This window comes from Struthio camelus, chromosome 1, assembly GCF_040807025.1.
Source record: "Struthio camelus isolate bStrCam1 chromosome 1, bStrCam1.hap1, whole genome shotgun sequence".
Classification (NCBI taxonomy): Eukaryota; Metazoa; Chordata; class Aves; order Struthioniformes; family Struthionidae; genus Struthio; species Struthio camelus.
Window position 1 is genome coordinate 33,696,091 of NC_090942.1, and position 24,942 is coordinate 33,721,032.

At 40.1% G+C, this 24,942-nt stretch overlaps 1 protein-coding gene across 1 annotated transcript in view; it reads left to right on the forward strand.

The window, feature by feature from the left end:
* PDZRN4 (PDZ domain containing ring finger 4) overlaps positions 1-23,065 on the forward strand; it is a 249,516-nt gene extending 226,451 nt beyond the window's left edge. Inside the window, exons 6-10 of the mRNA XM_068933551.1 lie at positions 4,862-4,960; positions 6,794-6,856; positions 10,205-10,306; positions 13,689-13,805; positions 20,641-23,065. Of these exons, the coding sequence (XP_068789652.1) occupies positions 4,862-4,960; positions 6,794-6,856; positions 10,205-10,306; positions 13,689-13,805; positions 20,641-22,167 (1,908 nt within the window). The 3' untranslated portion in view covers positions 22,168-23,065. The remainder of the gene's footprint in view (positions 1-4,861; positions 4,961-6,793; positions 6,857-10,204; positions 10,307-13,688; positions 13,806-20,640) is intronic.
* Positions 23,066-24,942: the final 1,877 nt, after the last annotated feature.

The following is a 24,942-nucleotide window of genomic DNA, read 5'->3' on the forward strand; positions in this document are numbered from 1 at the left end:
TGCACAGTTGCTTACTGCAGTTTAGTGATGGGCAGTAATTCACTAATTGGTGTTAACTGGATTGTTCTGGGTGGCTTTGAAGATAACATTTTATTTTTTGTGTTTTTTATATTTTTCCTGATGTTGCAGTAACAGCAACTATTAATGGTTTATAATCTCATTTTGATCCAATAATCATTCCACAGTACGGAAAAACAGCTGAACACAAAGAGACATACTATCTCTCTCTGATTTATTTAGCCTCAGAAAACTTTATATTATTGTGGGCTTCTTCACTGGAATTTGTCAGCCACCTTAGATATTTGAGCCTACCCATAGACTTTTCATACTTTTTAGGTGAAGATAAAATATACCTGAAATGCATCATTTGTATAACCACACAAGGACTTCTTCAGACTGGCAGCTTTTTATCTTTCTTCCAGTGAAGTAGGAGCCCTTCTCCCCTAGGCTGTGGTGACCTCTTTTTCTAACAAACAGCTCTAACAGTACTGTCGAGTTGGCTCCTAATTTAAAATCTGGAGATTGCATGCTTGTAAATACCAAAAGTTGCCCTTTCTTTTTAATTTTTCCCATTCAAAAGAATTGTTCAGAGGAGAGAGGAGTGAGAGCACAGCATTTTGGTTTTGCAGGCCAGGCTATACTGATATATAACTTGTATGAAAAGTTGACATTCTTTCCCTCTAAAGGTGATGGACTTAAATGGGTTAAGGTGGATGCTGGTCAATGCTAAGAGATGAACTAGTCAAGTGTGTTATAAACAGAATGTTCAGGATCCTCCATCTTACCATGTTGCAAAAACACAAACCCTGAAATATAATCATAGGTTTTAAAATAACACATTAGCATGGAAGAGTAACACTGAGCAAAATTAACCTGGTATTTTAATCTTACTATATGTAGTCAGTGAGATTATTTTCTGTTTGTAATGAGGACTTCAATGTTAGCTGAAATGATTGCATGCCATCCATTTCAGAGCAAATATTATGTTGTATTTTGATGCCATACTGCCTCCTCTAATGGTGTTAGCAGAGTTCATGGGACCCATTACTCTGATATACTGTACAGGTGCAGCCCTCCCCAAAGAGGTGACAGCTCCTTGTTTCGTCTTCTGTCTCCTGAGGCTGACAGCCTGTAAACTGGTTTTCCATCACTGAAGCGAATGATGGCCTTTAACTAGGAGCCAAAGGCTACAACCACTGCTCCATCACTTCAGAGGATAACAAACTTAACTAGTTTCCAGCCCTTCATGGGCATGACCTCCACTCCTTTGCCATCTTATCCGTGTCTGAAGAGGTGGGCTACCCTGGAAATCTGCGTCCTCATCTTTCAAGGCAGGCTAGTCCTTATGCTGATTTCTGTATGTGTTTTTAAAAAAAAAAACCATCATTTATGGCAAAACACTTTGAAGTATTGTCTTCCGTATAGCAACGTACTGAATTATTGCTCTGTGCCCACACAGAAAAGAAGCAGCAAGTCAAAGATTTAACGATTTGGCATTGATTTCTGTCACTTGGCAGCAGAATACTGTTCATGTTGAGAGGCGGCTGCCCCCAGAGTGCCCAGAAAAGGGGGAGGCTGTCATCTCCTGAGCTCTCTCTTCAGTCCCTCTCCTTTCACCATCTGTCTGTCAGCACACTTCATGAATCCCCAAATATTGTTTCTCACAGATTCTTAAAATGCCGAATTTTGAAGACAGTAACTTCAGTTCCCACATGCGCACACAGAAAACCCAAAATTTGAAATAAGAGAAAGCAACTAGAGACATGTGTTTATGTGTGCTTGCATAAGTATATGTATCAAAGAGCATTGAAAAAAAGGAAATCACATCGTTACAAATTCATGACTGCTGCCGAACTTATTGTTTCTTCTTTTAAAGACTAGGAGGGAAGAAAACACCAAAAAGCATCTTGTTACTGAATGCGATGTCAAATACTTCTTATCATGATGGACCAGGTTCTCTGGTGTCTCAGATCACTGTTACTCTGTTAAAGTTGTTTAAGATACGCTTATCAACCATCAGCTAAAGATAGAGCTGGTGGACTTTTGATCTGAGAGATGATTTAATATTTCATGCAAAATATTTTTCAATTGTCAAGAGACATTATGTTAGCCATGATTTTTTTAGTGCTACCAGAATATGTCATGTTTATTATAAAAAAAAGAAGATGCTATATGAGGTTAGTAGTGCAGACACATGGGAGGTTAAAAAAAAAAAAAACCCAATATCTGAAATGACTTCCATAGAAACCAGGAGACAGCATTCATTTTCTCCCCAAAACTGAGAGAGATATTAGTTGATTCTAGGCTGAAAAATGTGAAATGTTTATTGGACAAGTCTCTTTTAATGCTAAGTACCAGTATCTCCATTGTAGGTATCTCCAGCTTATAAATGGCCACAGCCACGTGCACAGTGTCATCAGCCTATTCCCCTTGCAGTCATTTAGGAAATTAGTAGTCCCAAGACTCCTGAGTACAGACCTCAGCTCTGTTACTGTGGGAAAGGAAAGCACAGTCGCCCTGGTGCATCGCAGTCGGTGGGTATTTGTCTCTGAATATACACCAGCCACTTCCCTGCAAGGGTTTTAGCAAACCTTTCAGACTCCCAGGATGGAGCCTCTAGCATCTTTTTGCTTTTCCTTCACTCTTTCATGCCTTAAATGGTTAAATTACTCCGCTCATTGAAACAGCACACTCCAAGAGGAGTTCATTCGCAGCCTGAAACGTTCATACAGCTTTATAGTAAAAAATATTTTGAGACAATCATCTGCAAGAACTTCAAGGTCATTCTTGACGGAAGAAATTATGTTCAGAGCAGTCCTTGGGGTCTGTGTCCAGCCTCAGCGCAGGGAGAGCTGAGGCGCTGCCGGCAGGACAGTGAAAGTCAATGGATTTCAGCTTGTGCACAGCTCCTCATTTGCCTTGATTTAAAGGTCCCAGTCTCAGTCCTTTATGGGGTATTTAGACTTCCTTATAGGCCTCCGAGGGACCGCAAGCTTCTTTATTCCTTAAAAGTATACCTTGTTGCTGTAATTGAAGCCGTTTTGTTACTGTAATTCCTTCCTAATATTACAGTTCTAGTCAAGTGTTCTTTCCCTCTGGAGGCATCAATTATTATGGGTTTTGAATAGGCCTCCCTTCAGTACACATATTTTCACTTCCAATGCCAAAATCAGGTCACTGTAATTCTCTTTCTTAATAAAACATGGTTCCATGTTTCTTCTTTGAAACCTGATATATAACACGTGTACTGGTAACTAATTCTGCTTCTTACCACACAATTAGCTATTTAAAGCTCCTGCCATGTTTAAGAAACACTAAATAATACTAAAGGTTTGATGGGTTTTTTTTTTACACTTTCTTAGTGTTTTATTAAAACATAGAACGTCCTAAGTCCAGGGAGAAGTTTATACGGTTTATGCAGATATAAAAGCCACGTACATTTGTATGTTGGTGAGGGAACAGGGGAACCAGCCATAGTAGTGCGCTATATGAAATCTGTTGAACTGAAAAGAAAATGGTACCGGGTTCATTGGTTAACCTGTGTGTATGTATGTGAAATGCAGGTTTTTCAGTAATTTGTGGTGTTTTGACAACTGGTTCCCACAACTCCATTGGTGTCGCTCGTGAGTCATCACTGCTGCATGCCCTGTGGGCACTTGTGGATTTAATGTACAGCTTCTCCGGGGGATAGGGAGGAACAAGCTCTGTATCACAGACTGGAAACTGAAGCATGGATCTGAGTAAAGGGCTGGACCTGTGGCACAGACAAGTCTTCTGTCACTGTCCCACAAGTTCAGTTCCTGAGTTGCAGCCTGTAAAGTCAATTGTGAAGGATTCTTCTGCCTCTTTCCTTCTTTTTTCTTACATGCCCATAAGATGCGAAAGCAGTCAAGCTCCACATATCCTTTTAAACACATGCTGAAGTTTCACATTTGCAAACAAGCTAATACCCTCTGTTACTGGATTCATCAGGATTTATTACAATTATTTGTTTCACAGCGTTCAAAGCAAGTGCAGCTTTGCATTTTTTGTGAATGATTCCCATGTGCAACCCTAAAGATGCTTAATTCAGATGGGTGTATGTAGTAGTTATCACTGTGCCATCTGCCCTAAAACTTGCACTTTTCATGAGATGCCACTGCTGGGACATCTGGCACTAAAAATATGTTTTCTGCATCATCTCACAATTGAGGAGGACGCCACGGCTGTTCAACTCCACAGGAGATTCCTTGAAGCATCCTTCTGTTACCTAACAACTTCTACGCTGAAGCTATGGCCGTAAGCTGGCTGGGGGATGAATTATGCTATTAATGGAAGGCTGTGTTTTTGCTTTATGGCTTAGATTGCTGTTAGAAGAGAGTGGCGCTTGTATGATGGATTGATTGATGTGTAGCCAGTCTGTCCTCTATCCTATAAATCAATAGTTGGTGTGATGGGACTAAAATGACTGTGTAATATACTGTAAGTCAGCTTCTATTATCCAAAAGCAAAAAAAAAAAAAAAAAAAAAGCAAAGTCAATGCACATCCATATTTCTCAGAGTTAGGTATATCTTGCTGAACTGTTTCTGTGTAGGTTGAGCCTGCAATATATTGGGATTTCCTTCTTAATTCATAGTGTATTTTTCCCCATAAAGATGCACACAAAATACAGTCTCTTGAGCCTGGGCAGTAGCAGCAAACTTTTACTATTTCCAAGATGTGTCTTGATGTACAGCAGTGAGATTTTACTATATTGAGGAAAGATTGTTACTTCGGGGTGGCTGGGCAAGGGAGTGTCGCCAGCTTGGTGCTCCATTGTGCTCCATAATTTTTGCCACCCTTGACAAAAGCCATCATGTGAGCTTGTGTGTTTTCTTGTAGGAGGTGGAGCTGTGCCGCATTAGCAGCCAAGAGAAACTGGGGCTGACGGTCTGTTACAGAACAGATGATGAGGAAGACACGGGGATCTATGTCAGCGAGGTAAAGACGGGATGGTGGGGAGGGGTGCGGGGTGGAGACGAGGAGCACAACAGGGAAAATAAGAACAAGTGCTCTGAGCCCAGGCTGCAGGAACGTCTGCCATCAGCCAGCTCACGTCACTTTCAATTCATTTAAATTATCAGTTTAAATTATGTTGCCCAAGTAGTATAATTATTACTAGTGTGCTTGTTTAATCTGAATGCTTTTAACTACAACATCATAGTTAAGGAAGTACAAAGGAGTCTGAGCATGGTCTGAATTTTGAGAGAGATCTGCCCGTATGTGGGAAATCAGGCAGAAATTTGGAGGAGAAAACCTTCTGCTCCACACCCTGCTGCGTTCTCCTCCTGCTGCAGCCTCATTAATCATAACAATGGCTAATCATTATTTTATTAGTTGTATTTTTTGTTACAGTTATGGTATGCACACAAAGGGTGGTGGGTGGAGAGAGTAGCTTGGGAGGGGAATATGTCAGAAAGACTGACCTATCTTAACACTCTTCATAGTTTTGCCAGCCAAAAAAGAGTACTGGGTCCTTAGATGGGATGAACCCTCAGTTTCTCTTGACTTCCTCAGGAAAACATGGCATCCAGCGTATATCACAAGGTTTTTATACTGTTTCGTATTATCAGTCCAAAAGATTTCCAGGCATGTTAATTCCGTTTAAGTCTCCAACCATTTTAAAGAGGGTTGTTTTTTCTGGAGAAGGCAGAACTCATAAGTGTCCAAGCTTGCTGGTGATTGTCCTGGATGAATTGGATTCCCACTCTATCACCTTCAGGTGGTGTGTTGTACTAAATTGTGAAGCTCATGGACAGAGTGAATTGGTAGAGAGATGTGTAAGTGCTGCTATTAAAGTCCATTTGACCTTGTGAGAAGAAAGGTAATTCAGGAATCTTTTAATACCTTCCAAAATTATATCTGAAATTTGCTGCTTTTCTTACACAGTGGAAATCTCTCAAACCTTTTTAAGTGAACATAATTATATTGTCTTTCATACTTGATTAAGCACTTCAGAATCACTTTTTCTATGACAATAATATCTAACAGCTGTAGAGGATGTAACCTGCAAACCAAATGCTAAACTCAAATGTTTGACTTGAAACAATAGCTTATGACATGACGAGGCAAAATAAATGATTTAAGATAACCATCAAGTGAAAGGCGATAGATAGAATTGCCCTTTGAGCAGTAGGTCATTTCTCAGGGATGAGCTATAGTGACTTTGATAAACTGTTAATGGAGCTCTAAACATCTATTTAGGTTAAACTAACTTAAAATTAACTAACTCAGAGCAGAGCCATTATACAGAATCTGAGAGTGATCTATATAATGTAGTGCCTTTGTTGTTTTTTCTATTTTCTTGAGAGCTACAGAATTCCGGAGGAAATAACACATTGATAGCTGAGACAACCATTTAGTAGTAAATGTTTTGATGAAAGAAAAATAAACCTGCTTCTTTCCCAAAGACAGACTCATTTGTACAGAGGTATCAGGTGCTCCAAAACCAGCTCAGTCCATAATGAACTTCCAGGGCAGAGGAATTCTGTTGTTAATTCTTACTGCTCTGGCAGCTGAAGGTTAATGCCTGATGGTGGCATAGAAAAATATTAATCTGACAATCACTTGCTCCCAACCCTGTCTGTCATTAGCTTTTTGTCTAAAACATCTTCTGTGATTATTCAGAGAACTGCTAAGTTCATATGACTTATGAAGAAAACTATAAACTGTCTCTGTGTAGAGGAAGGAATGGTACTTTTCCAAATTCTGCAGCTGCGGTCATTTCCAGTAAAGATCTTTCCATATTCAGTTCTTGAATATTGTCCTATGCAGGTTGATCCAAACAGCATTGCTGCCAGAGATGGCCGGATCCGGGAAGGAGACCGCATTTTGCAAGTATGTGACAAGAAACTTTTTCTTAAACGCTTTCTTCAGACAAACATAGAGTGCCATTCTCTCTGTGGATTGTTAATGAGGGAAGATAGTTCTCTTTTTTACTGTGATCGATGAGAAAATCCATGTCTGTCTGTTTTTTAACACAATAGCTGGGAGCTAGAGTGCATGTGCTGAAAAATGAGAATGACAAACGTGTCCTGGCTCATGCCTTTATATCCTGTGTCTTTCTTTGCCACATTTATTAGCAAATCTCCTTTTTCCTGTGTTCATGTCAGTGTCAAATGCTAAACAGGGACCCTGCAAACATAACTGTGGATGTCAGAAATTTGCTCATAATTCACTGATTGTATAAATTTGGGTAAAACTCACTCATGCCATAGATGTCAAGAGGCTTTTCATACGAAAAACGTGCTCTTAGTAAAGGATGATCCTGAGTGATCATGAGGAGAGGGTTAATCATCAGATTTGTGTTAATATTTTCTTTCCTCTACCACTAAAATCTCACTTTTCTGAGTTCTTTGCTAATCCACCCTCTTGGCTTTTCCCCCCTCCCTTTGGTTTCTATTGATCCACTCATGTAAAGAGCTGCCCCTGCAGCTCCCAGAGATAGGTTTGTGCAGTAAAGCACAGTGCCAGTAAGTGAGGATAGCTAGCTGTTAGGTCTGGAGGAAAGGAGGAGGGCAGTTTAACTGTAAAGTGAGGAAAATAGCTAGAATGACGGTAGATTTCAGTTTTGAACGGGCAGTGAATAGTACATTTTGCCTCAGTGACAAAATCACAAATCTACTCCCAAATTCAGTAATTTGGCATCTTCTAGCTGTATTGTCATGTTTTAGTCCTGTTTTCCAGTCAATTTCCCTTGTATGTTGACCTTTTTTCACTGAATCCCCAGAAGTAGCTACTGGTAATGACAAGTTGCTTTTCAGTAAACAATTCCATAATTGCTCTTTGTTAATTTAGGCACATAATCTTTCTGGATGTTGAAAGATCAGTCTGTTCCTTCCCTCCAGTCTTTTCATTTCCACAGGAAACATCTATGCTGAACACTGTAGCTGTATTTCTTACCTTGATATCAGCTTTGGGAATCTAGCTAATCTCCTGAGTACAATAGGATCTACAAGCTGGCTTACCAAAGCAGCCCGTATTTCAAAAAGGAAATAATAAGTTACATTTTAATGTCAGGGCTCGTTCGAGGGCTGCTGTTTGATTCTCTGTGTGGTCGAGAGTGTGGAAAACGTTCACAGTACAGAGCATGTTCCCACACAAAAGACACACAGCTACTACGGGAGGGCAGGGAGCCCCTCCGTGGGTTGCAGGGTGGTGGGGTCAGGCAGTCACATTATGGGATGTGATTATAAATGGAAAAGTCAATGTACTATCTTCTGCATCTTTTTGTAAGAGTCCACTGAAGAAAGCAAACAGGATATAATGATGATTTTAACTTTTAAACATCAGAAAACAGATGTATTCTTTTTTTTTTGACTAAGTGAAAACAACTTTCATTCCAACTTGTTATGCTTTTTGAAGTACGGAAATAGATGATACGTTCTTTTTTGGCTACTTTCCTGTCTTTCTAAAATTTGTGGACGAAGTGGAGAGCCAAGTAGAGTTCAGACAAATATTCTCAAGTTTATAATGAAATTCATTTCACTTGTGAGGAAAGATTCCAAGGGTGAGAGAAAGCATAGGTAATTCTCTTGTATTTTTGTAGACTAGGGCACTACTTTAACGTCAGTACTGATATATAGCTATGAGTTTGATCATTAAAGTTAATACCCAGAGAGTTATGTGGGGTTTACTTTCATATCTGCAAACATATTGACCCTCTTTCGTCTCTTATTGATGAGATAATTCAGAGGAATGGAAGGTGACACTGCCATTATGTTGGGATTACATGGTGATTTGGAGAAAGCAGGATCCTTGAGTGCAGGGGCATTTTCTGCGAGCAGCAGATGGCATTGGTTAAAGCTGTGGGGGGAATTTTGTGTATTTCTCATGAAATTGTAGCAAATTTCCTCAGGTTTTTGAGGTTGGAACTGTTATTTTCACAGTCCCACTAACCTCACACAACCTCTCCTTGGAGAGGGGCAGTCGCGCCGCGGATGCGAATCGCCCAAGCAATCGCTCGGGCTGTGGGTGTTTTGCAGGAGCTGAAGATCTGCTCCTGACCCTCTGTGGCTATGACTCTGCATTTCAGTTTAGGGCAGCTGTGTGTTACCAGATGGTTGTGTGGTCTCTTACAGACCACAATTATCCCTTCATGTAATCTTTGAGGTGTCACAAACATTTTGCTGATTGCCAGTTAGAGGTCAGGGTACCCTGGGGTCTTTTTTAGTCTAAATTAAAGCTATGTTTTTGAGTCAGGGGGTTCCAGGCCATGCATACATGAAAAGTACAGCTTTCTCTGTACTTTTCAACGAAGAAGTTCCTGCTACGTTGAAACTGAACCCTTATAAAAGACTAAATTTTGGGCGATACTTTATTTTCCCCAAATAGTCAGATCCTTCCGTCTTCCAGTTTTGTCCTCATCCATTTTCAAATAGGCCGTGTATTTTTTGCTGCTAGAGTGAGAGTAACCCAGTTCTTGTGCTGCGAATTGGACAAAACTGAATGCATATGGAGAACATCATTTGTGTTTGGAATTACATTCCCTCGAGAAGGATATTTGGACAATGCAAAATGTTTTTGTTACAATGCAGTCATGAACATGATTGTTTTAATGTAGTGACAAAACTGCAGAAAGATAGCGAGAGAAGCACTTTCTTATTAGTGAACTACTTTTATTTTGATTATGCCCTTGTAAGGGGGATACATATGTGTTGTGTGGTTCTGGATACTAAGCTGGACACACAAATATAAAATGATTAAATGGAACAGCAATAAGCAGTGGCCTGTAAGTATTGCCTGGTGAGAGATAATACTGTAGCTCTCTAATTGGCTCTCTACAAGCATACAGTATGACTGATTTCAGCTGTAGTATTACCAGTCTTGCTTCCACCAGCACTATTATCTCAGAGTGACACTTCCATTACTCTGAACGGAGAAAGATGAACGTCACCTGTCAGGGGCTGGTTAATTGTGTTGCTAGATGTATGTTACCAGGGCGCAGGCTGGACATTTATGAACATAACTGCTTCCTCTGATGTCCGCCATCCTTCAACGATCGATACAGCTCTTACAGTAAGCGCATAATTGAGTGAAGGCACTTACCACTGAGGGGCTGAAGATGAGCCCGTTGCACGAGTTTCATTGTCCATACATTCACCACAAATGAGCTGATATTTGCCCTTTATTGTGTGTTGCTTTGTGGAAATAGAAACTAATGTGCCATTTTCATTTATTTTCTAGATAAATGGCCAAGATGTCCAGAATCGGGAAGAGGCAGTGGCATTGCTCTCCAGCGATGAACGCAAGAAAATTGTGTTGCTGGTTGCAAGACCAGAGATGCAGGTTAGATTGAATAGATGCACTGAGCTAGGACCCATGTTATACTGTACATTCACTGTCACCATAAGAAATGAACCTCTGAGAAATAGGAATGCTAAAGTTCCTGACAAAAGGAGGACAAAGATAATTCCAGAGCTTTGCCACTTCCTCGCCAACAAAGAAAATAACATGGTATTACTAGTGCTTGTTAGCCCAAAGCTAAGCAATTCCTTTTGCAGCGGATCGAGTAAGCCGGTATACAAATACAACTAACAGCGCTAATATGATATTAGCAAAGTATGGAGCAGAACTTGAAAAGTGCGTGTTACTTATCTGATGATTCTTCATTCTGGGGATAAGCTTCCCATCTTTACCTCTGTCATTTATATCGGCTTTCGCCAAACTGTAGCTGGTCATTGGTGATGGCTCTTTTTATCATATGCGCTTTTAAATGGACGCATAAACTATTCATTTACGCATCAATAATAGGAATTTCATTATGGTACCATTCAGCAAACCTGAATCTAATTGTTTTAAAATCACTGTGGTCACAAAAAATTACTTGCACGTTACAAATCATATTGTGGGAGATGCATTTTTAAAAGCTTTTTAAAATATTTTTTATGAGATTAAAAATAAAATCATGCCATGCCAAGGACTTTTTATATCCTTATAGAGGGAGCTGTTAGGCTGATCATCATACTAAAGGTGAGGTAGCAGTGGAAGAAGAGTAATATTTGTACTTCCCTTTATATTCTGTTTATAACCCATTGCAAAACAAAAGAGACATTATATTGTCACTGTTCTCTCCATCTGCCAGCAATTCAAGCAAAGTTAGTTATGTTGCCATTTGTCTCTCATGCTATTGATCTGATATTTCTCAGTCTTGGTAGCTGCATACTCTGTATAAATTAAATTGAGTAAGAGTAATTCAGTGCCACTTGAAATCTGTACTTTAATCCAGGAGTTATACAAGATTCACAGTTTTAGCATTCATTTCCTTTATGTTTTTCAGCAATATAAACAGATCCTATAAAACTGGTCATACAATACAGCAAAACAAAGCTATGCATTAGTTTATATTGTGAAATTGTCTCCCTCATTGGAATATGAAAGCTGCAGAAGTTTTAGAAGAGTTGTTTCGATGCTAGTCTTAACATTCTTGCTAGAGATTTTGTTTTTCAGTAGTGAACAGAAAACCATCCACTTACTTATAAAAGTCATGCCCAGGAAAAGTTTGCTCTGTGTTTGTTTAAACTGATCAACGTGAAAAAGTTACATTGATATAAGATAAGGAATTATTTAGCTGCACCAGTACAGCTTCCCATGTGGGCACTCCTTTCATCATATAAAAGTATTTTGGTGTTTGGGTGGGTTTTTTTTAGTTTAATTTATGTGGTCTGAGAAAATTGAAGAGAAAGAAATAGCATTTCAGAAATCACTCTGTCCTCAAACAGGTGATTTCAGCTGCCTATGGTGCTTTGACTCCGCTGGTAAAAAGGAGCAGGATTAAGGAGGCTTTTGTTTTTAGATAGAAAATGGTAATGGCAGTATTGCAATCTTGAAGACTGACTGCTGAGCACATTCATTCAGTAACAGAGAAGAACACTTCTGATCATTTATTTGCACAGGGAATACTGATGCATAATTAAGTTTTAAAACAGCAGAGGAGGCGCGTACAACCTGTTTAATATGTAAACAAACAGCACAAGCATGTGCATTCACGTGTGTGTGTGCGCTCAGTGTGCATATGTACTAAGGCATATATTTTTATTCTGAAAGCTGTAACGTAACACAATAATTCCCATTAATAAGATACTGGAGCAGATGTACCCAAGTGGGGCTCATCATTCATGATCCAGGTGTGATAATCCCTGCCGTTTCCTCAAATATGGGAAATTTAACTGCGCAATTTCTGGTAGGGAAGGACTCTGTTCATCCTTTCCTTGAGAAAAAGCAAAGAAGACAAGTAAACAAGACTAGTGGCCACTGTCAGATGTTTCAGAGAGTAGTTTAAAGGACAGGCATAAAAATTACACGCGGAAAAAAGAAGTCTCCTTCTAATCCCAAGCACTTGGAGGCTAACTTTGCCAAGGAAATCTGTGGAAGGCCTATGTTCTTCATAAGAGGAAAGAGTTAATTGGCACAGGCACATCAGAGTTTGTGTCAGAAACATTCAGAGTGACGTCCTGCCAGTATTCAGTTGAACGTACCATACATCAATCACTCTTTGCGTAGCTTCAAACTACTACTTGCTGATTTGGTTTAATTTTTCATTTTGGCATCTGTAGGCCAGAGCTGTGTTGGCTTTGATGGAGTGGTACTTGTACCGCAGGTGTTGGTCCACATTACATCCCTCTTGCTCCCTGAAGATACGCTCTTACTTTTGAATAGTTGAGACTCCCATAAATGTCTAATGTTTAGATTTTAACCCTTTACCAACCCTTTACCCTCCCCTTCTTCTGCTGGTGCCTTCATCAGTGTCAAAACAATAAATGTTTCTCTCTGTTACTTCCTCTTCAGTTATAGTCAGGAGTGTCACAGACCAACAATCTCCTTTTCAATGCAGCGCACCATCTGGCAAGGGATTACAAGTACAAATGGATGTGTGCCATGTGCACACGTGCACAATGAACAAAATGGGAAGAACAGGATTTTAGGCCATCTGCACCTGTTTAACACTTTAGAAAGATGTGAAGAGGGTTAAAGTGGGTGTGGAGCTGGGACATACTCACTTGGCAGAAAACATAGTGTCCCCTCTTGTCCTTTAATGTTATCTTCACCAAATGTTAAAGTATTATTTTACTCTTAGGCAAAAACAAACAGATAAGACTTGTTCCCAGGCACATTGTAAGAACAAAAATAGCTGGTCTTCAAGTCACTGCCTCATTCAGTCACCCTCTTCTGTTTGTTTGTTTACCTGGAAGATCAATATGAAAACTGTGATAGAAATACAGCATAAGATTTCTATTGAGGTTCTGGCACCAGGGCACAACATAGGGGTGGAGGTTGTTAAAGGAAAGAGCCCAATTGTCTCACGGCCCCATTAGTAACACTGCAGTTCTTTCAGCGCCGGAGCTCTTGGAGGTAATGAACATGACAGCTTCAGGATTATGCGCTACGCCTTTCATACCTTTTGAAAGGAAATAATGTCTGTGCTGTGCAGTCTCCTTCATTATGAGAGAAAATCAGTCATACTGTTTCAAGAAAGGATAAAAGGCATAAGAGTCCCATTTTTTCATCCTTTTTTTCTTTTTCTTTTTTGAGAAGCGAACTCCTGCAGCCTCGCATTCTGAAGAGTATCATTATGATAAAAAGAACTAGTCAAGCATTGCCATTTGGGCTTACCCTGTTTTAGCATGCGTCCTTGCTAATATAATATAATGTACTAATGTATTCTTTGCAGCTGGAGGAAGGGTGGCTGGATGATGAAAGGAATGAATTCTTAGAGGAGTTAAACTTAGAAATGTTGGAAGAGCAGCATAATGAAGCGATGCAGTACACAGCCAATGAGGTGGAGCAGGTAGGACTGCTACTGAATGTATCATTTGAAATTTTGCTAAGTATACTTTTTTATTAATAGGGAATGAAATGGTACACTGTAAAATGGAGTCAAAGGCTTTGATAGAACTTTGTCTCTAAAATGCTACGAATGCCAGTACCCTGTAGGTAAGGAAAAGGAGAACAATAGATGTTTAGGCTGAGTATTACAAGTTAACAAACAATTTAGGAAGCTATGAGATAAGAAGTGCAGATTTCTCATTTTCGCTGAGCTCTCAGAATAATATTTCTTGCCTCCTTTAATTCTAAAGTGATTTGGGCTTATATTTTATGTTATTATATATATTTTCAATAGATTGCATCAGAGTAGCATCTAGAGCTCCTGCCTGGGACAGGTGCCCCTTCCTACTGTATGCACAAAAGGTATAGCCAGCCCTTGCACCAGAGAGCGTGCGATCTTACTTTAAAACATGATAGAGGAGCTGTTAAAACAAGCAAGTGTGTTGATGGGGGAACAGTAATACAGGTGGCTTTTTCTTACACCGGCAGCACAGACTTTGTCACCTGTTTCAGTAATGGAGACAAATAAGCATACTCTAAGCATAGTTTCAGTTTGCTGCTATCCTTTCACCTGCCCATATGTGCTTTAAGCAGTGTGACTGTGGCGAAGACACGTGTGCATCCTCAGTCATACAATGACATCAATGGATGTATCTCCTCGATTGTACTTTACTGTAGGAGGTGTAGGTGACCTTATCCACACCTGAACCAGATGATCCGTCAGCCTGCACGCTGAGTGGAGATAAGGAAATAAAAGCCAGCTTCATCTACTGGCTTCTGCGTATCTGCAGCTGTTTAGAAACAGTTTTTCCATCCACAGAAATTTGTGACTTAAAATTTTCTTTTCCCAATCTGAATTGTTCCAAAGCAGGGCCACGGGCATTTTTCTTTGGCGCGAAGAGAGGGAGAGAGACTGAGAGCCTTCTTCCAGAAACCAGGGAACTTATTTGGCTACTAGGAGACCTGGGTCCAAATCCTGCACTACCTTGTCCAGGCTTAGGACCTGAATATCTGTCTTGCCCATTCACTGCCCCCTTCCCACCATATGCCCTGACACTGGTCTATAGGTTAAGTAATATCTCTTGCTAAAGCTATTCACTTTACATAAACTAAATATTCGTTGGGACAGAGACACGGACAGAGTAGTTCAGCAATTAAGACTATTATCTGGAATATGGTAGATCATATTTCAGATCCTCGATCTTACAAGCGTTTAATTATTTGGACAAAGTACAATAGCCCCTCCCCGCCAGAGGTGAAGGGAGCCTTGCAACAGAATTTATAGCAGCCTTTCAGTTATGACCCTCCTTTCCAGGCAGTGATCCAAACCTCAGTTTCCCAGGTTAAATGTGTTAACTATGGCACTGCTTGTTACTCTGAGCTGAGATGTGGCGTCTTTTTTATTTTCTTAACCAGAAATTCTATCTGTCTCGAGCATCAACATATTTTCTGTCAGAACACTTGTTCTTTGCAAAGCATTTTCGTTTGCACAGTAATATTTTCAAAGAAACCTCCACTTAGGGGAAAATTTTTGAGCAGATCTAACTACAACCCCCTTTTAGTCCCTCACACAACATGCTGGACCTCTGAAATCGCTCCACAGTTATGAACTTCCATTCCTAAGGTCTTGTAAAACTGACTTTTCACTGATTTGTGGTTTTGGATAGTGCTAATTATTGAATTGTGATGTTCTATGAGGGACTGTTTTTTTTTTCTTCCCCATTGAGATTTTATGCTGATGTTAGACAGAGCTGTATTTGAGAAAATTATGGTCACTTGCGCTCTGCAGGTGTCTGATGTTGGGTTGCTTGAAGTGTTTCTAGGATAGCTAGACGTTTCTTTGCCCTTCTGCTGAGTAATTGAATCAACCAAATGCAGCTTGGTGTGTAATGGGGCGTCAGTAATTTGTGGCAGCTGCTGCCTCTCTAGACTCTATGGAGTGACTCAGCAAGTCAGAAGACTAGGTCTTTACTCCTTGTTAGGCTAGGAGAACCTCGCATAATACATCAGAGCGATGAAAACGCTCTCATTGCGGCTGCGAGTATCCAAGCTCGGGAGCTTCAAGCTCCCTGGCTGGCTGTGGAGATTTCCCTCTGGTCCCAGCCTTAATTTTTGTGAACCAGAACACAGTCCTCTGGTTTTGCAATCATCTGTCATCATGAATCTCGCTAGCTGCAGGAATGAACGCACATTATAGTAGAATATCCTTCCAAATATGAGTATGTTTTACCGAATGACATTTTAACTTCTACTGTGAGCTGTCACAGAAAAATTTGGTGCAGTTTATAATGGAAGAATGGCAAAGAATTAAGTAGATGATAGTCATATCTTTTATATATGGTTTTGGAGCCACTGTAGAATTTAATCGAGAGTTGTATCTTCTCTGTGTAGCATAGTTCAATAAACCTAGAAGAGAGATGTAATTCTCCATTTCTTATAACCCATTGTATTTCTTCCCCACTAGAATATCTCAGTTCATTGTACAGCACAGATAGCTTTCAGAAGAATACCATACATTTGCCGTGCAGAAATTCTTATCAGTATTATGAAATATAGTAAAACCTATTAAGAAAAGAAAGAACTGGTCAAAATAATTCTTTCTAGTATATTCACAGCTGAAATACAGAGAAAATGTCTGAGGGAAATTCTATTTTGGGAGAGATGTATTTTAAAAGAAAAGCATTGTTTACAAAAGAGCATTTTCCCTTTTAGTGCACCATTGAAATCAATCCCTATCTTCCCGCATGATTTGAGTATCTCATATTTTCCCTACCATGTACTATAGCTACCAGTATGGGAGACAGTGGCAATTCCTCTCAGTATGGCCAGTATCACTTTCATTGTCAGAGACTGACCAGAGAGCCCAGATTTATTAAAACCCTCAACTGAATCTCACTGCTTTCAGACTTTAGTAGTGGCCTACGTTTTGAGCCGCAGTATACATAAAAAGCTGTAAAATGAAACTAGAACAGTGCCTGAATTCCTGCAAGATTAGCCATTCTTATAAGCATGAATGCTTACTGGTGCTGAAATGCAGAATCTTTTGAGGTTCATTTATTGCTTGATTGTACGCACCACCAGCTTCACAATCTCATTATCTGAGTTCTCACTGCAAAGATGAGGCCTGCAGAGCCCTTTGGTATTTCAAACAGAAATAATTGTAGAAGAGATTGACAGTGTATGTTTGAAAACAAACACTTTGTTTAGAAAAGATAATAGATAACATTGACAAAAGCAACGCATTGATGATTGGAGACTATTTCCTGTTTTTCAAAAGGGATTTAACTTGAAATTAGGCTTCCTAGCTTTCAAAATAAAATTAAAATAATCTCATGTTGGAAAAGGTTGCTCAGTCTGCACACATTTAGGACTGCAGCCAAAGATGACAGGTCCAGAAGGGAAAAGCCAGGGGCTACCTTATTTGAGTTACAGTAGATTTTTTTTTTGAAATACATCCCAAAAACATGTAGTGCAATAAATACCTGTATTTTCAGTCTTCATAACTGAACTAATTGCCTGTATTCACATCCTGCAAAAGGAGTTAGCTAAATATGGATGTCTATTTTATGAAGAAAAGAATCTGATTGTACAGGTGACTGTTTCTTCTTGATGGGGAAGAGAGCCACAGGCGACTCCCTGACATCTAGGTGCCCATACTACAGATATTTACATTTGGTCAAGTGATCCCACCCTTTTGGTTTCTGATAGAGTGTAAAAATGGTTTTTGTTTTGTTTACACTGTGTGTGTGTGTGTGTGTGTGTGTGTGTGTGTGTGTGTGTGTGAGCAGATGACAGCATATTCTATCCATGCAGTCTAGATCAAGTGGAATTTGAAGGAGCAAAATTTAAACTGTTGATAAAAGTGGTGTGGAAAACAAGAACCACTAATTCTGAAAGTGTTGATAGCAAACTGTAAAGTCTCTCTCAATACGTAAAGATGCAAATAGATACCTTTAGGGACTTTCCAGAGGTGTCCAAACATACACTTGTTTGATGGGGCAGCACCATGCTGGAGACACCAAGGGAAGCTCTAGTAGCATCATGCAGCTCAGGTCATAGAAGCTGTGTAACTGTGCTAACACGGTATGGATAAGCCACCCTTTTTAAGGGGTGAGATGAGTTTAGTCATATGGATGCAAGTTGAGCTATGCCACTTACCCTCACAGCCAGAGAGTGGACTCCTCATTCACTAGTGTAGATGGAGCCCTACATTTGGGACAGGTGCCCATATCACTGGCCATTCTGCAGCAGGGCTCTCCTAGTGTCTGATGGAGCTGTTCTCCCTAGTGTAACTGCTGTTTTCTGAAGCAGTGAGAAACAGGTTGCACAGTGCAGTAGCTGAAACGCTCACTTGGAGTACAGATGGCGCAGACTGCAGTCACTTCTCTGCTGAAAGGTTTGGAGGCAGAGGAGGTGAATACAAACAGGAACAGCTCCAAAGGAGGTGAGAGAAGGCACCAGAATTGCTAGCATAGTGGCACTCACCTGGAAGAGGTAGACTAGAAAAATATGAAATTGAATCCAAATCTCCAGGATTCCCAGTGAATGCCCTGGCCACTGGACTGCTTTCCGGATACTCTTGGTTTTCATGAAGGATTTTGTAGACATTGAGCTTTGTCTCTCAGCAAAATACAAAATTTTGGAACTCTTGAAAAACAGGTAGTGTAGGAAGACATTGCATTCCCACCACTCCTCCAACTGCTCTTAAAAATGGGACGAAAGTGCTGCAGCTACTTTAGACAAATATAACAAAAGTCTTAAAAAAATCTTCCAATGGACTTTATGCTCTTTCACAGTAATGTGTCAGCTGAGTAAAGAAAGAGGGAGTAAAGGATAATTGTAGAGAAACTCCATAATAGCTTAAGTTGTTCAGAGTGTTTTTGGTACTACTCTTCATATTCCATTTTCCAGCAAAGCTAAGATACCGTTGTTTGTAAGTGGACAAGTAAAACTATTTGAGAGGCTCTCAAATGGAGAAAAAAAACACCTATGAGTTTTAGAAACTTACAGATTTTTCATGAAAGTTCATCTTTTTCCGTTGCAGAGTCAAAATCTAGTTTCCATAAAATTCCAATGCTACAACATCAATATACATTGAACCTTTACGATGTCCCTTGAATAAGATTGACTAGAGCCTGGCTACTTCTCATGATGTTTAAATTGAAGGAGGAAATTTCTCCTCCATTTGGGGAAGCTGAGGGATAGTAGTTGACAGATGCAGCTTTGGCAGCCACTTCTGCAATGAGAGTTATATGTCTATTGTGTATTTTGTTATCATCTATATGTTATGAGTGCGTAAGGATGGGTGTAAAATGTACACTCTTACTGTAAAGAGAACTTTTCTTTACAAGTCTTGTCTGAGACTGAGAAATTCCTAAAACATCCCTTCAAAGACTTTTTTACTAGTCTGTCACCGACACTAAATTCTCCTGGTATTATATTTCATTCAAAATTTATATTATTTCACTGTTACTTTGCATTTCTAGGGATTTTTGTTGTTTTGAGACTAGGCTGTTATTTTTTCCCTGGCAATTGAGGAAAGGAAAGCAATTGAAGGGTGTGTGATCATAGGGTGCAGATGAAGAGAGGAGAAAGGAGCAGATAGGAGACACATTTTCATCCTGTTTTACTGGCTGTCAAAGTAGGAAAAAAGGAATTATTATGACAGTGACCTCTGAGTTTGTTACTTTCATTGGATGCACTGTACCTTTTTTCTCCCTTGATTATTACTACCATTACACATGATTATGTAATTATAGCTCCTTAAAGAGAAAAAGCGTTTAGTTGGTGCTGTGTGCACTTAGATGTTTGGTGAGCAGGCCAAATAAATTGCACTCTGGGTGATTGCTGTGTAAGGGGAAGAGGGGGGAATGCTTTTTGCATATCCAGTTTTTAAAAGAAAGAGCATGCACCCCTTTAGAGCGATATTATCTCACATTTTTTGAATTAAAAGAATATAAATAGCTTAGGTACAGTGATTGGGGAGTGAAGTAAAAAACAACAGCCTGAAAACTTGACATTATGCCTAAGGCAAGCGCTCAGTGTTGTTCTACGCTTAATGGTAAAAAGCTGTTTTTGTTTCTAAGGAACATAAACTCTGGCTAGGGAACATAAATAATCCCCAGGGACGCAATAGAGATCTGTTTGAGCAAAATCCTAGAATTCAGCATGAACAATCTTTAAGCAAAAGAGTATTGAAATCAAGATGTGGAAGAAAGGGGCATGGAGGGTGTAGTGGAAAGGGCTAGCCCTCTGCAGGCTTCAACCGTACCAGTCTCCATATAGGATACAAGGAGTCCACTGGTTAAAATGAAAATGTCCTGATGACCAGAATAGTCTGTTTACATTCTCTTAGATTGCACTAGAGTCATGGTTCGATTGGCAGCTTGCTCCGCTTTTTAGAAGTGATACAGGTACTGAAGCTTTTTCCCAAAGTTGAGAAGATTGCAGCTCCACCAGTCCCTGGCCATAATCCAGAATCAAAAACAGTGCACCATCTGGTGATCATTATCTTTAAGCACTGCAAAGAGATGGCTTGGCTAGAGAGGGGAATATTTCTTTCTAGATTTAGCAGATATGTCGCTAGTGCTGTAATTCATCTACTTCACTCAGTATGGCCACCACAGCATGACTCTCAGAAATGTTAAAAAGCTATGAGCGGTAGGACTGCTGTATAGTGTTCTGTTTTAATTCAGTTCAAATGAGATCCCAGCTATTTAAGCAAAACAGATCTGGAAAATATTCTCATATAATATGGTCTGCATTTGATAATCATTTTGGTTTGCTCATTATTTTAGCCAAAGAAGCATGAAGAAGAGGATGGCACTACAGACACTGCAACTTCATCATCCAACAACCATGAGAAGGACAGTGGGGTGGGACCTACAGATGAAAGTCTGCGTAATGATGAGAGCTCAGAGCAAGAAAACGCACCTGAGGAGCAGCACAACGCTACCTTGCAAAGCAAACGGGAGCTGGGCCAGAGCCGAGACACATTAGGAAATGTTGAAATTCAGTGCAATGAAAGCTTTGTATCTGGGGAATACATCGAATCTGATTTCATAGGAAACCCAGATGAGGAATGTGAAAGGTTTCGGCAGCTGTTAGAACTGAAGTGCAAGATTCGAAACCATGGGGAGTATGATCTGTATTACTCAAGCAGCACCATAGAGTGCAACAGAAGAGAGCAAGATGGGGTAGAGCATGAGCTGCAGCTACTCAATGAGGAACTGAGGAACATTGAACTCGAATGTCAGAATATTATGCAAGCTCACCGGCTTCAAAAGGTGAGGGATCAATATGGAGACATTTGGGCTTTACATGATGAAGGGTTCAGGAACTATAACACCAGTGTCGATGTACAAAGAGGCAAACTGGATGACATCATGGAGCACCCTGAGAAATCTGACAAGGACAGCTCCAGTGCATATAACACAGCTGAAAGCTGCAGGAGCACTCCGCTGACTGTAGAGCGATCCCCCGATAACTCCCTCCAGAGGATGATCAGCATCACCAACAGGAAAAACCTGAGGAGCACCATCGTAGCTAATCAGTTGTGCTCAGGACAAAGCAGCAGGGAGGCAACCTCGTCCAAAACCAAAGTCACTGAGCAAAACAGTGCTGCTGAGGATACAGTGCTGGCTTCAGAAAGCGGAAAATTCACAGACCAAGAAAAGCAGAGTACTGAGCACGTTCCCTACCTGTCTCCATATCACAGCTCTTCTTACAGGTATGGGAATATACCAGCTCATGCAAAACATTATCAAAGCTATATGCAACTGATCCAGCAGAAGTCTGCTGTGGAGTATGCCCAAAGTCAGCTCAGCCTGGTGAGCATGTGCAAAGACTCACAGAAGTGTGCGGAGCCCAAGATGGAGTGGAAAGTGAAAATAAGGAGTGATGGGACGAGGTATATCACAAAGAGACCGGTTCGAGACAGAATCCTGAAGGAACGTGCCTTAAAAATTAAAGAGGAGCGCAGCGGGATGACGACAGATGATGATACAATGAGTGAGATGAAGATGGGTCGTTACTGGAGCAAAGAAGAGCGGAAGCAGCATTTGGTGCGGGCTAAGGAGCAGAGGAGGCGGCGGGAGTTCATGATGCGGAGCAGGCTGGAGTGTCTTAAGGAAAGTCCTCAGAGTGGCAGCGAGGGCAAAAAGGAAATCAACATTATTGAACTGAGTCATAAAAAGATGATGAAAAGAAGAAACAAGAAAATCTTGGACAACTGGATGACAATCCAAGAACTGATGACACACGGTGCTAAATCTCCAGATGGCACAAGAGTGCACAATGCCTTTCTATCAGTTACTACTGTATGAACACAACTTCTTTCAGAGAGTATACTACCAGTTTAGGTAGAGTACGATTGCCTCGTTCAATGTGGCATTTTTATATATTTTGTGACTGTTTATAGTTTGGCCTTTTTTGTAAGCAAAATTACCCAGTACTTTTCCATTTGTTTTTCATATAACGGTACCTTCTTTATCTGGCAGTCTTTCCTTATCCTGCAATATATTCATATTATTCATTTGTATAAAAAAAAGAAAAAGAAAAGCAAAACAAAAAAATGGAGAAGCCAATTAATTTCTTACCCTAATACATATCCTGTAAGTTAAGATCTGGATTTATTTCTCTAGCTTTCTTTTTTCTACTTTAGTAACAATACAATACCAAAACAAAATGCTTTATACTGTATCCTTGGCTTAACAAGTTGTTAAAGTTTTACATCTTAGATTACATCTGTTAATAACTCATATGCCACATCCCATCGTATAGATAAGAATGACCTTTTCCCAACAACAAATTGTACAGTACATTTAACCTGTAAATTGCAATTGTATTTGTCCAAGTAAAGTGTAGGTGGGCAATTCTCCTGTGTTATGTAGTGGCATTGGTCATGTAGCTAGGCAGTATGTGATAATTGTGAAGATGAAAGAGAAATAAATTATTGCTTATCTTTAAGAAAAAAAAAAGTCAAGCGTTCTTTGATTTTAATTGAGCATTTGCCTTTAAAGGATGAATTATTTCAGCATGCCTGATTTGTACAGCAGATAGAGATTTCAAAAACACAGGGCAAGTCCAGATAACAGTTCCTATGAATTAGAGAGATTTTCATTTTGCGGAACACTGAGGAGTGAGTGGCTCTTTCTCACTTTTTCCTCATCTGCTATTATGAGTTGATTGAATGATCAATTTATATATTAAACTCTGTTGCTGAATTTCATGCTGTCAAAGAGCTGTGTGTCCTTTCCGCAGATGAGCTTGCAATTTGTTCTACCAAAAAAAAAAAAAAACCACACACACACACACACACAAACAGAGCACGAGGCTAACTTTCAGCCAAATTTGAAGCAATAAAAAAGTAGCAGTGGCGGTCATTGACATTTTCATAGAAAATGAATTAAGTAAAAACAGAGAATAAAAGACAACTAAATAAGTGTTTACTTTCATTGCTTAGGAGCATCAAAGTCTTTCAGAAATGCCCCAGTGGGACCTTGCTGGGGCAAGGGTGAGCAAGGACGACCAGCAGTCAGGATGCCTGGCAGAGTCCTTGCGTCTCCTTGCTGCAGAGGCACGGGAGCATCTTCTGAACTGATGCTGTTTGCAGCCCGACATGTCACAGCACACTGAAATGAGTGCTGCTGGGCTGCCAGCCGGGTTGGTGACTTTGCCCCACAGCCCCATTTTTATTTTCCCTGGGCCTGATGCCCACCAGTTCCCACCTGACTGAAGTGCTTTTGGTAGTAGGATCAGGTGCTGAAGTCCCTTAGCATCAGGCTTTGAAAGACGTGCTTAAAGATTCAGAAAGGCACACTATGACATTTCCAAAGTATCTAATTCTCCTGGAAACCAGTCATTTGTTTTCTGATCACTTTTGGCAGCAGTAGGCATTGGCAGTACTCTCTGCATCTCTAGGCATGTAAATACCATAAGAACACCACTCCCCGAGTGCTTAGGGAAACTATGCCACTGACAATTTACAGTTTGATGATCAGAAAATTCTCCGTATCAGACTCAAGGAAGTAACATTCAGAAACCTCTCCTGAATAACATACATATGCAATGAAGAATACCTCAATTTTTTGTGTTAAAGTTGAAAAAGTGTAGACTCCAAGGCCAGAAGGGATCACAGGGTGGTATAATCTTGCTTCATATTTAACAAGGGCTGTTACCAGATTGTCCCCTCAATGGATCCGATAACTTGTCTGTGAGTAACTTACATCTGCTAGAAAGGTGCACATTTTTCTTTTAGATACATCAAAACAGAAAGATTTCATTGCTTTCCTCATTGCATTCCAGTGATCACACTTCTAAAAACAGGTCTTATTTCTAATCAGAATTCAGCTGGCATCAGCTCCAGATAATGGCTACTGTTATGCTTTTCCCTTAGATTTAGTATGTATTATTTTCTCCTTATTATTAAATCATGACTCAGGACTCCTCTCAGACTGAATATTATGCAGAGAAAAACATGCATTCTTAGAAAAGGTAATATCATTCTTTCATCACTGAGAAATAAAATTAGGGAAATCCATGTCGAATTGGACAAAGGACCAAATTTGATGGTTTTTTTTTTTTTTTAGATATAATTACAAAAACAAAGAGAAGTAATATTTACAGAAATGATAGATTAAGAGGCTCTAAATGGAAATGCCTCCAAATCTGAGGCGATTTCTGTCAAAATGAGTAAGAGACAAAGGGACTTCTGAGAGGTGATACAACAATACTTTCATCTGGGAGAGAAAAGCAATGAAATCACAGGGATCACAGGGATTAAACTGCCATTTTGGACAATTATGTAGGAAAGCAGCAAAACTGAAAGGATCTATACTGACATTAATGAAAAAAAAAAAAAAAACCCTGAAACCCAGGCTCACAGACCCTTCCAGGCAGGGGGCCCGCGGAGCCCTGTCCATCCCGGCTGCAGCTGTCAGTCCGTTTGCAGCACCAGGATCTGCACGCTGCCGCGGGCTGCCAAGCCAGAGCCCAGCCACGGTGGCCTTTTGCACTGGCTGGAGTCAGCAAGTCCCCGCCAAACCCTTAATCCAGTGTTTTTCTGCTGACCTGTGGGTGTCTTCTTTTTATTTCTCTGC